The sequence below is a fragment of the Amblyomma maculatum genome, chromosome 8 (genome assembly GCF_055883805.1).
Source record: "Amblyomma maculatum isolate TAMU_Amacu chromosome 8, ASM5588380v1, whole genome shotgun sequence".
In the NCBI taxonomy this organism is placed as follows: Eukaryota; Metazoa; Arthropoda; class Arachnida; order Ixodida; family Ixodidae; genus Amblyomma; species Amblyomma maculatum.
In genome coordinates, this window is record NC_139351.1 from 23,054,064 (window position 1) to 23,067,145 (window position 13,082).

The 13,082-nt window shown below is 42.6% G+C and overlaps 2 protein-coding genes across 2 annotated transcripts in view; one reads left to right on the top strand and one right to left on the bottom strand.

Moving 5' to 3' along the window:
* Positions 1-298: 298 nt before the first annotated feature.
* LOC146180718 (transmembrane protein 53) lies at positions 299-10,234 on the bottom strand. The gene is made up of 4 exons (XM_084576114.1): positions 10,059-10,234; positions 9,368-9,654; positions 8,573-8,789; positions 299-3,513 (listed from the first exon to the last, which is right to left on the bottom strand). The coding sequence occupies exons 2-4, from the start codon at positions 9,607-9,609 to the stop codon at positions 3,034-3,036; spliced, it is 939 nt and encodes a 312-aa protein (XP_084432240.1). The 5' UTR covers positions 9,610-9,654; positions 10,059-10,234; the 3' UTR covers positions 299-3,033.
* LOC146180719 (DNA-binding protein SMUBP-2-like) overlaps positions 9,808-13,082 on the top strand; it is a 55,079-nt gene continuing 51,804 nt past the window's right edge. Inside the window, exons 1-3 of the mRNA XM_084576113.1 lie at positions 9,808-10,004; positions 10,079-10,158; positions 10,281-10,444. Of these exons, the coding sequence (XP_084432239.1) occupies positions 9,933-10,004; positions 10,079-10,158; positions 10,281-10,444 (316 nt within the window). The 5' untranslated portion in view covers positions 9,808-9,932. The remainder of the gene's footprint in view (positions 10,005-10,078; positions 10,159-10,280; positions 10,445-13,082) is intronic.

The following is a 13,082-nucleotide window of genomic DNA, read 5'->3' on the forward strand; positions in this document are numbered from 1 at the left end:
CATGCAGTTACATTGCAGAGCAGCTGCCACAAACAGGGTTCAATCCCAGGACCTTCGTTTCAGCAGCCAAATGCCGTAACCACTAAGCCACTATGGTTGGTCATTGTTCTGGTGTGTAAGCATCGAAAGAAATGCACAAATCTCGAACTCCTCTCTTCATGTAGAAACCACTGCAATAAACAACAGCATTGAAGGCTTGAAATTAAGTGCTGCAGAGAATGCACATCCTCCAAATACTATGCTCACAAACAAAGGAAGCACTTTCCAATCTCAACAACAGGACTCCGAGAAACCCAACTGTGAGAAGTGCTCACTTTTATTGGTCTCAAAAGACAAAAGGTGCCAAATGTGGGCACAAAAACAAGCATAGCCCCAGAAAGGTGTATAAATATTGTCACCATGTGTGCCCCTAGTGCTACAGTGTTTAGTGTTCTTGACGCATAATGTAAGATATCGCCATATCTGTGCATGTCACCGGGACTCCTGTAACAGTCACGCCTGCAGCGACACTTTCCTCCAATTCCTCCAGAACTTTTCGTGAAAAATAAGAAAGTGAGTGTATAGAAAAGAGATATGCTATCTCATATTATGTACAAAAACAATAACATGGTTCATTCTTAACATCTAGCAACCATTCAATACAATGCAGACCACTGCTTGAAAACAATGAACATTCCACATAGTAGACCACATCAAATCATGAATCAGAAATTACCTACTTTTCACGTCAGTTCTCAAACTGCTTTTGAAAGAGTATGTTTCAAGGAATTCCACATAAGGCACTGTTATCGGACTTTCTCCCACGAGGCACAGCAACAGATTCACGATGTGGAAGTCACTAATGTGACTCAACCTAAATTCGACTAGTTACATGCCTAACTGTTGTTCCGCAACGCTGCAGGTTTTGTGTCCAACCTTTTCTATCCAGCACAGCTGCCATGGTTGTGACAGTTCCATCACAAGTGTAAATAGAACAGTGCCAGTCACACGAGATATTGCGAGCAGCCTTATGCAAGTAGTGAGTAATTAATTTAGTCTGCGTGAAAAAGAGATGCAGAAAGGCTGCATTATATATCTTGAGCACGGTCAGTTTCACCACCTGTGGTCTACACTGCACTGAGTGGTGCTAACAAAAGTTCGGTCTCGAGAAATGCGCACAACTGTCACATCTTGACCGGCATGTCGGGAAGAGAATTTTTAACGACAACGCAAATGAATTTCAGGATTATCATCCGTATCCACCGCTGTACAGCATCTAACTAAAAATTGCACACATACAAAAAAAGTGCCATCCAGCAGCACTCTTATTCTGCTCATAAAGAAAGTAACCTTCACTTCTAAAAGGCAGGCAGTTAGGCAAGAGCACACAGAGAGGAACATAGGATGCACCTGAGTGACACCCGAAAGTACAAATGCTGCATGCTAAGGTTTACCTATTTTGCATATCTACAGGGTATGCTTAGGCTTTCAGTTATACATGGCTACGGCTCCATTTTTTTTTTGTCTCAAATCTCTCAGCTTGAAATATAGTGGATGTCCTGCAATCTGTTCCATGTGAACCCATCTAGGAGCGTGACATAAGTGTTTTAAGTAAACGTTTTCTCTCTACCTTGTCATGCACTCCCATCAGACCCTTCACTGCCACTGCATCGCACCCAACTCAATGCCTTAAAACTTGCACACACACAGAAATCAGGCGGTCAAACCAAACCTAGGACGCTTACAAACAATAAAATGCCCCAACAATCAACCTGATTTTGCATTCCCTGAGGAACAGTGGTCTCGGAAAAAAATAGAAGCTGGAATAGGCGAGAGGAATGCCATGAGAAGAACAATCGACACAAATGCAGGGCTTCGTCGCCTCTTGGCTTGTTCTTAAGAGTGCGGTCTGAGCCACTTATCACAGGCAATATATTGATCGATCTTAATTACCTAGGTGCACAATGAGGGGAACAGCCACGCATGTATGCAGAAAAGTCTCTAAGCATGTTTTGAGTCAGTTTCCACCACGAACAGGAGATCCTTGAAAGTTTTCACAGCGGTTAGAAAGATCATAATTCTACCACGCTCTTTCTTCACTTCTTTCCAAGAGCTACAAAAGGAGAAAGGTTAACGACAACAATGTGCCTCACAGATGAGACAAGTTGCCTTTACAAGTGACCACCATAAAAAGAAAAATTAATGGTCTCGCAATGTGCAGATCACAAAATATTTCTGCAAATGCAAGAAATGCGCATAAAATACTGTAGTCGCATCAAAAAGCGACCAATAAGATTGAAAAGCTCTCTTTCTCTCTCAAATGCTGCAATGTGTATCAAAATTGAAATTGAAATACTATATGGCGCTGCACTGAAACAATAATTGAAAATAATTGCATTATTCATAAGCTTGCTTAGGCCAGCACATTACAATCAATTATATCTGGTCAAGTTGCTACAGAACCCAGCAGCATAAATGTGACCAAAAAATTAACAGAAAAGGGTTCTGAGCATTCTACTTGGAACGCATTTTAGCACTAGGATGCGTTGGGTTGCTTTCTAGCCACCAAAAGCAAAACGGGAATGTGGAGATTTTTCTCCATTAGCGTGTCTGCAGGATGGAACTATCTATAAGTACCAAAGAAGAAATAGTGAAGATCTCAGACGAAAAAAATAAAAAAATAAAATAAAATAAAAGTAGGAAAAGAAAAGGTAAAGCTACATGAACTTTTTCACACTGATGTACACTCTGGAAAAACTTGTATGAATTCATTGCAGCGAGCTATATAGCACTAGAGAATTATGAAACAGACTTTCCACCGCAACCCCGCACACATAGGTACCTACACTTCATTAAGTGATGGGACTGATACAGGTGAACCCTGACCAAGAAGTGCCCTAGACCTTGGTTTCAAAGTGCTTTCGGCTCGTAGATAGCTCTTACCCACAGTAACATAGATATAAATATAAACCTACACACAGATAAACCTTTGTGCCACGTTCCACAACATATCTTCTACGAAGCTGCATTTGCAGCTTTCGATGTATGTACGCTTCAGCGCTCTTTTTTGCCAATTGGTGAGGACACCTGAATTGTGCCCTGCAAGCAACGCCGCATGAAATCGGTGACGCTCGTGATGTATTGGTTTCGGTGGAGCATAAAGTGCTGCACGTGCGGAGAGTCCTGCCAGAACACTTCCTCCACGGGCACACCTTTGGCGCGCCGTGCATTGGCAAAAGCGCGAATGCTCTGGTGCGAGCAGACGGCGTCCTTCTCCGAGTAGAGAAACAGCTGGGGACACAGCGGGCTCTCGGCGAGGAGGGCATCGTACGCCAGCTCAACGCGGTGGAACCGGGAGCCGAACACGAGGCTGCCCAGGGATGTGAACGTCGAGTAGAACCACAAAGCCACCGCCCAGAAGAAGGCCACAGTGTAGCGGAACAGCGAGTGCCCCTTGACAAAAGTCGCCATGACAGTGACGCCCTGCCAGAAGCCGACACGGGAGGGGCCGCTATCGAAGATGACGCCTCGAATCTGCAGGCATGGGAAACAAGAAACACCATGAAAAGCAAGGCAAAGAGGCACACATCAGGAAGATGGATTTCGGGTCACGCAAGTAATATAAGATGCGAGAGTCACAGTTTGGAACCTTAATCTCCGTGCAATGTGACCCTTCCATTGGACCACCTTTCTCCATATGCCTCTCTACATGTTACGTTACCCACCAATGGCCCACAGATAAAACGACCTTCTTCAAGCTGCCAATAGGTGTCAACAACAACCTTGCATGCACACTTTTTATGAGCTACATTGCATGACTCAGTATCTGTGGCATTACAGCTTGTGTATCCAGTGTGGCGACACAGTGAACATGTTAAGACTCCAGAGAACCTCCACCCATTTCTCAGGCTGTCATACAGACATTCCTCTGTGACAGGAAAATATAGCTCGTAACATCCGTTGTGTCGTGCTCTGGTTGCAACTCAATCTGCATGTGATGCCCTTCGTGCAAGGTGTTGGCATCTGGGCTCGTAGCACATGTAGTGCAATAAATCAGTTCTGGTCTAACATCACAGGATCAGCCCTTTTTTGTCATAGCTCAGACAGATTTTATGCCCAGGACGTTGTACTGTCCTTTGTTGTGACCTATAAGTAAAGTACAAATATAAGTAGATACCGTAGGTGCAAGAATTTGGATTTATCCGACTTGTTTGCTAGCTTGAAGCACTAAAGTGTGGACTTTGTTTACTACCGCAATCGGTTATGGGGTACTAAAATATGTGGGTGTCGATACTGACCATCCCCTTCATATAAAGTCAGCACTGGCTGAAAGCTGCAGGGTGCAAACCATCGGGGGGAATCGCCAACGTTTACGTTGTATTCAAATCCTAATCGAATATGTTTGATATTTGATTCCTATTAAAAAAACTGATATTCAGAATTTACGAATATTCAAAAATTTCCGAATTCACCGCAGCTTCCGAACACTGCAGGCTTCGCTGCAATGCTTCAATGCATGGGCTGCTCAGTGAAGCATCTGCGGAATGCGACGAGGACGTTTTGTGAAGACTGAAGAGGAAACTCCCCCTTTGTAATGAGTGACTTGGCGACAGTGTGAACAAAGCGGAGCACGTTTTAAAACTGGGAAAAAAAACCGTTCTCACTTTGGTTTGCATCTCAAATTGCAGACAGCTATTGTACAAGTGTTCATTAGATAAAATTACTGCGATACAAATGGTGTTCGGCAGTTTGTTCAGGCCCATTCTATAATTCAAGCTTAGAGTTAATTCAGACATTTATTTTAGTCCCTTGATAGCCAAATTAACGAGCGCTGGCTGTATTCAGAAGCAATATGAGACAGCTCTGCCCGTTTTCATGGGGGTTCTTCCTGTACAAACAACTACCATGCGTATAACTGTATAACATATATACTGATTTTTTCAGTAAGATATACACTTCTGTGCAAATCTAATTTACTTTTATTTGCAAATACCATATGAATTCTGAAATCAACAAGACTAACAGTGGCTGCTATATTTTAAATTTTTTTTTCTCTGACCAGACATTCAATATTCAAAGGAATTTTCTCTTATATTTGTATCGATTCATATTCAAAATTTTAATACTTGCACACCCTATTTTACAACAGAAATTGAATGCATCGTTCCAAATGATAATCGCCCTTACCAGAGCCATCACTGCATGCAGGTAGCTCCAGTCAGAAAAACCTGAAGACAAGCTGTTTACTTAGCCTCTTGCCTGCATGTAACCCAGAAAGCTAGTAGCCACAAAAGTGGTACAGTTTCCAGTCAGCTCCCACTGAACTAGAATGCCTGTAGCTGTATATATAACTGAGTATCCAAGCTGTCACCATAACTATCACACACAACTGTAATTCCAAAGGCACACACAATCTAATGTCATAGGCCTTTTTTTTTTTAAACAGAACCACTGCTAGCTCGTGCAAAGAAACACAAACGTTCAAATATTAATAACTACCTACACCAGTTCTGTTGACAATCATAACTACTGATGACAGTTAGCAAAACTTTAAATTGTGCAAACTACAATGTAACAATGCTCTCACGTGCTAGGAGTTAATTTGTTAAATCACTAAATAGACATCAGGCATGAACTGAAGTTCCTCTTTCAGAACAGAATACAGAAGTGAAGACTGTATGCCTAAATATAAAAGAAAGTTTTGTTTATCACTACCACAAGTGAAATAAAATTGCAGGAGGCAAAAGAAAACAACGCAAAAGCGGAAAACTTGGTGAAGCGAACCTCTGGTGACTGCTGCCATCACCAGTCACAAATTTCAATTACAGCAGCGAGAAAATATATTTAAATCCAAAGTTTATTTTTATCAGCAACGTCGGTGGCTGTGCAGGAGCCACCAGAGTCAGTAAAAGTCCAGTTAGCAGCTAATGAAACCCTGATGTAGTTGCCATAAGTGTACCTTTGATTATGCAACAACAAACAGTCTGTTAAAGACTCGGAGGAATAAAAGTTTCCTGTGCAGCGAACAAGAGCCCACAATTATTGCTTGCAGAGACTTCATAACAACCTTTCACATGTGCTTATCACTGAAAACTACAGGACTTGGCACATTATCACCTTAATGCTGGGTAACAATAAATCAGTTTATCGTGCATCCGATACGCTGCGATACGCTGTTTCATAATGGCTATAGACTTTCACCAGAGCTCCCGCTGTCATTATCCCCTCAAAGCACTGGTCTCTTTCTCTCTTTCTGGATCTCTTTCTCATTAAAAAGTAAGCCTTGGCTGAGCATTGTCAAAGGCACAAGTTACAATGCCTCTAATGCTGAGATCTGCTGCACGGCCATTTCTGCCTGCCAGAAGTATTCCCCACAGGTTAAACAGCTCAGAGCCAGAAGTACTTGCATGATCCCTGCATGTTTTCTTTTTTTTTTTTTTTTTGTCAGACACTAGACATACCTAAAATAATTTAATTTAGGCAAATGGTGTCCAAAGTAACTTTTTCTAGCAGGAAAGTTTGACAGAATTTCACTACTATCATCTGCATTGCTGATATATATTTGTTCACTCAAGTTCTTCAAGATATCGGCCGTATTAATTACACTGCATTGAAGCTGCTATAAATAAAAATATAGAATACAGAGGAAAAGTGATAACAACTGAAACAATGTATAACAGTTTTACAATCTCCATCCTGCACGGCCACATAACACAGAAATGGACACTCATTTTAACCACACTGCATTCAGTGGCATAGATGGTGGACATACAATTATTTAGAGCGACAAGCATTTCCTGTTTTGGTGAAGCTGTAAATAAAAACACACATGCAGAGTCAAGTCAAGGGAGAAAACAGGCACAGAGTATCTTTGCATCTCCTGCCTCAGACATTTAGAGTGCCCTTCTACTAATTAAACACTAAAGGCTGCAACTTTGAAATTAGCCCCACCATAGTAATGCAATAGTTAAGGTGCTCAACTGGTGTGCCCAAGGTTGCGCGATTTGCTTTTCGATGGAGGCAAGAAGCAAGGCGCCCATGTGCTACGCTATGTCAGTGCATGTTACAGAACCTCAGGTGGTTGAAATTTTCGGAGCCCCTCCACTACAGCATCCCATAGCCTGAGTCGCTTTGGTATGTAAAAGCCCACAAATCAGCCAACTTTGAAATTAGTCACAAGCATTTCACTTATAGATTACTTGTCGAATGCAGAGGCAATAACACAGAGACAGGACCTGGGAGGTGGCAAAGCATGTTGTGTGAGTCTCTATAGCTGTATCCCATTTCTGCACTGTTTCCTCACAATGGCCACACACGAACACTTCCGATCCTCATTGAACTCAATCTGCATTGAGGCCTTCAAGAAGGATTGAAGCATCCGGTGCTACACGGGCGTTTTCAATGACCACTGAGACATTCCCTTCGTGTGTGCTAGGTGACGCCAAATGTTCTGCCGACAGCCAAAGCACGGCGGTCTGTCGTCTGCCGTCAGTCGTAATGAATCTTAAAAAGAAACGTAAGATTGGGGTAATGATTGCGCGATTTCAGCGTACACAGCAGCATTTTGCTTTAGGCACCTCAGGTCATCTAATCTATCTTCCCAGTAGTCGATGAGTGCTGCAGTTTCTCTTCCACTGCACAGTTTCCGCGCCGACGCAGTAGAAGAGGATGCCATCTCTACAAGCGGTGGACCGTGGTGTCGAGATTATAAAATTAGCTCAATATAAATAACCTTAATGCTCTACGAATGTTCCAACAATGCTTTAAAAATGTCCTATCATGTCTTTAAGTACATTTATATGTTATTATTTAAGGTTGTATCGCATTTATTAGTTTTCAAATTTTAGAGCTCGCTGATGACGAGGGTGTCAACGACCGCTTTCGAGTGTGCTTGAAATCTCAAGAGCGATTGAGGAAGCAGCTTGAAGTCGAACAGGCTCGAGCTCGATTGCACTTGAAAGGTGCCGTGTGACAACCTTGATCTACATTGAGTTGAATATCGAGTTCAATGAGGATCGAAAGTGTTTGTGTGACAGGGGTATAACTTAAACTGTCATTTGTTGTGGCAGTAGACAATTTTAGCTTTTATGCGTTCCCATGTCCACACACATAATACCTTCAAATGCTTTTCACATCCCTTTTAAATGGTGTTTTGTTCATTTTTTTCCACTGAACTATATTATTGTTCTGCTCTCACGATGTGGTATGCATCATCTGACATACAGCAACTAAGTGGTACTGAAGCGTTCGCTAAGAAAAGTGACCATGTATCGGGGCCTTGCTATATCTAAGTGTTTTCATGAAGATGTGCAAACCATTTTTCAGAAAGCAGTAATCATGATTTTAAAAAAATAATAAAAAAAAGGCCGACAGATGTTATCAGTCTGATCATGCTGTCAAGTGCATGCATCACTCCACAAGTAAATATCTTCGTTATTTATGCAAGAGCAGAAGAGCACGACCACAGAAGTAGCTCCAAACAATGAAATTGAAGGAAGCTCATCTATGAGCTACCTCCTTGGTATGATATCTCAGCAGTGCACAGTGGATGCGGAAAGAAGGAACCCAGCAAAAGGAGAAATGGGCACTATACCTTGGACATGACCTGCACACTGTCCCGGAATTGTCGATTCATCAATGAATAGACGAACGCTCCCCCATTGCTGAACACGTGAAAGAAGAGAGGGTGCTCTTCGAGCTTGAAGTCCTCCAGCAAAGCGAGCAGCGCGTAGGCTTGATCTTCGAGTATACCGCCATAACTTCGCTTGAAAAGCTCCTCAACCGGTGCTATGTAGCGAATTGTGATGCACCTACAAAAGAAGCAATACCATCCAAGGCGTACAGAAATGTTTACAGTGGGTTCCAACAAATCTTGACTAATATCACTTGTACCGTATAAAATAATAAAACCGACCACATTTGATCTTCGAAAAAGTGCTGCGGGCCTTGAGGCGACTGACTGCCCTCTTCGTAACACTCCAGCAGGGGTGTCCAGAAGATGGACAAACTGAGAACCGAGCCCGAGAGCAATGTGTGTCAAGCTGTGCCGGGTCAATGCACTGCAACTGTTTTGGCTGTCGATCTCCACGAAGTTGTTCAGTTTTGTTTAGAACACCTACAGCTTGTCAGAAAGATCGGTTTTACTAACGCGAGGTTTTCTGACCAATAATGAGTTGGAAATATCGACTTATCTGATCAAGCGCAATTACATACATATCGATAAGATCAAGCGCAATTACATACAAGGAAATTAACTCGTCACCAAGACCATCACGTCACAACAAAGAAAACTGAACAATGCCACAAGAATGGACACTTCATTTTTTCAGGGTTATATAAGAAGCATAAGTGTACTTCTAAGGCGGTCACTAGAGCCAAATAAACGCACCCTTGGTCTTCGTAGATGGCACCGTACTTTGACAAGTGCCTGTCTTTGCATCCCGCCCATCCGAGTAGATAAACTACTGGTTCCTTGACAGTAGGAAGAGTTAGCTGCTTATCGGCGGATGGAAAGGTGATGTCGTATTCTAAGTCTTCATCTTTATACTTGCGAGAACCACGCCTCTTGCCAGAGTCGCTCAGTGGAGAACTTGACTCGGTCGAACCCGTCGTAGATGCAGTGGCGTCCATTTTTAAAGCTCCACTCGAAAGTAGCGAAAATCGTGAGTTGAGTATCTGTAAGAGTGCGTTATTTCGTTCATAAAAACTCATGCACATAAAAAACAAATTAAACAAAGCCTCTAATTTTGTATCGTTTTGTTTGTTTATTTCTGTAGGTGATCAGAGTAAAAATAAATGAGTTTACATAGATGCTACCATGCGGTGTTGCTGAAACAACCATGCAAGTTAGTTTCGCTTCCCGGCAACTTGCCCGCCAAAGCTTTTGAGACTTCTTCGGACTTTCGGCTCGCTAGCCAACGAGTGACTGTTTGCAAACGTCGCATTCTCTGCGAATGAGGAATGATTCTGTTGTGACAGCTATGGAGAATCTCCAGTGCGGTGACAGTGGGAGCCCTAGCTTTGAGGTTCGCTGGAGTTGCCGCGACGCTTTCTAATCGCGAGTGTTCGTGTCTACTCACTCCATGGTTGTTCTTCGCAGGGGGATAGTTTGGACCAATTTGTCGAAAAGCAGCTGGCGCTGCTGGAACTGGAACGAAATGAGGAGGTTGAACAAAACACGTGAGCAAGCGTTCGAGCTCGCATGCAATACGTGTAGATTCGCTTTGGCGTCACGTGATACTGAGCGATGGCTTGTTTTACAAGTGTGAAATTACGTAACTTGATCTCGTACATTTCTTCAGGAAGGTGCAGGAGAAGTACTCGGTCAAGGAACTCCAGAGCAAAGGCCTCTGCATCACTAAGTTGGTCCTTGACTGCGCTCACACTGGCTTGTACGGGAGGACGATCTGCAAGTTCCGATCTTGTCAGCACGGCGCACCGCTGCCCTCTCACGGCTTTTCAAACGGTCGGGCGACCGCTTTTGATTTTATCACTCCCTTCTCCCGTTTAGTACTTATTAGAGAGAGAGAAAGGGGACCTTTCAAGCAATTTCAGTCTGCCGGCACCGCGTAAATCCACGCCGACAGTCTTTATGAACTGCGTTTAAGTGCCTTTGAGGAACGGTGACATTTATTGATGAGATTTTGATTCAGTACATGAATCAAGGAGGAACAGACAAAAGGCGTATGAAAACGCCTGACATAGGTCTGTACTCCTGAAAGAGCATCATAGGCACTCGGCGAAAGCAAAAGAAAAATGAACAAGAAATGGAATATACAAAAGGAAATTAATCTAGATCTGTGTTTGTGTTTGTCAGCTCTCCTGTCCTGTTTTAGTTGCGCTGTTTCTTTCCATTCGTGATATCTACACGAGCTTGCCTGTATATGGCATTGTGTTAAAATTAAGACAAATGCATTTATGGCTGAAATGCATAAAACAGGACTACAGATCAGTATGCATAAATCAGGTCTGTTGCAGAATGATCAAAACACATATATTTTCATAACATGTTTGTTATTTGTGTTGTTCTGCAGAAAAAACTTTATGCAGCCCTGCGCTAATGCCATTTGATCCAGTGAGCGTTGAATTTGATTTTACATTCAGCAGGTGGTCACATTCTAAACGATATGTTGATCAGGACAATGGCATTTCATGGACTGCCATCAAGGATTAATTCTCCGTGACATATCAAAAACCTCTCCTTACAGTAGGGGCCATGCATGAATTCATTTTTGCACGCATATTTCAATGCCACTGCTTGCAATTGTCGTGTTCATGAAGTGCACTTCTAAACTCGGATGCTGCATTGAGAACGACACAGCTGCATTTTAGAGTTCGAAAGGAATTATTTTAATGGCGTTTGAAAATGATCATGTGTCTTAGGTATTTGCAGGAGATATGCTAAAATCATGCGGATTTCATGGCTTTTAAGATGTCTTCAAGAGACAGCTGCTATAGGAGCCCTAATCCAAATTGATCAGCACACTCAGTTTAATGCTAAACAAGGCACGAGTTGCATCTGCTTTGCCGAAAATTTCGCTCACTTCAAAATTACCCTGGAAATGGCTGAGACGCTTTGAAAGTCTGGCTAGGGCAGGCTGTGCAGGTGACAGATGTGGATGCCCGAATCATACTCCTGTGAGTTTACACAAGCAACATCTTTATGTATTTCACATTTGCTCATGGTCCACGTTGAGGGCATTAAATGAGCGAGCGGTGAAGATTTTTACACAAATTAACCATACAAAAAAAAGATTTTTTTCCATTTTGGAATGTTCACAATTAAGACTGAAGTAAATGGTGCTAACCAAAAGAAGGACAATGAAGATATGACTTTGCTCCCCCGTGAGCAGTGGCATATTTCAGGGGGGGGTGTTGACACTGCTACGTGGTGTCCTCTGTATCGAGCCACATGTCACCAACCTGTCGCCTCTCAACTGCGCCATAAAATTCTGTGTGCCAGGATGCAAATATTGCATGAAAGAATATTACTACCTGGAGCTTTCGTTCTATCTAGTAACCTGTGCATGTATTGTTTCAAAGTTGTTCGTTTAATTTAGCAAATGCAGATCTGAAAATGCATCACAGCCAGTTTCCCAGGCAGGCAATTAACGTTGCTTTGAATGCGTAGTCTTCCTGATGGACTCATAAGGGAAAAGGTTACCTGCAGTTCTCTGTTCTCTCCAGAGTATCTGTAAAACTGACTAGAATGCAACATTTGTATACTAAGGAATTGGGGTGTTGTACACGCTGACTTCTAGCAGACCACTTTGACAGGCTTTCTGCCGGAGCATGCAGATTCGCTAACAAGCACCGCGATTCAGTGCAAACAAGGGCCTTGAGAGGGAGAGACAGCAGTGGCATCAGAGGAGGAGAGGTTGCTCACGTGGCGTGACGCTCCCTCCTAATATTTTTCTTCCTCCACTCATCAGACCTCGCTATATGCTTTGTCATCTTGTCTGATAGTGTGGTTTGTCTTGTTTGTATTGTCTAATGTACGACTTTAGAAGCCTCAATGTACCTTTCGCATATTTATCTGCTCTGGAATGTCTTTTTTGAGCATGAAAAAAGCATTGTAGACAAAGTCCAGATTGATTTCCGGCTCCAGTGGTTGTTTTGGTCTGCAGTGTAGGACAGTATGAAAAAACTTCTGGGTGGGGCTGAGGCCCCATAAGCTCCCCTCGGCTACACCCCTGCCCTTGGGAACCTCATTCACGATCTAGCTTCCTTCCTTCTTTTAGTCAGCACCATTTATTTTTGTCATGTAAAATCCCGATGAAGCGAAATTTCATCTGACCCTCGACTTCAAATCTATATCACATCAGGAAACAGTTATTAGGGCCATGGTTGAATTCTTTACAGGCTGCGGTGCAAGTTAGCAAAAAGCGATTGGAAGTTTGATGGATGAAAAGCAAAAATATGACATAAGGTTAGAAGGGTAGAAATAAAATTAAAAAAAAAAGTTTTAACTGAAATGACAAAGTAGTTGAATTAATAACAGCACTCATTATGCAAGGGACAAAAAAAGAAAGAAAAAACAAAAACTTGAGCACGGTGGCAAATGCCACCACCCCGTTTCAAAGGGGACACTCATATTCTATCCA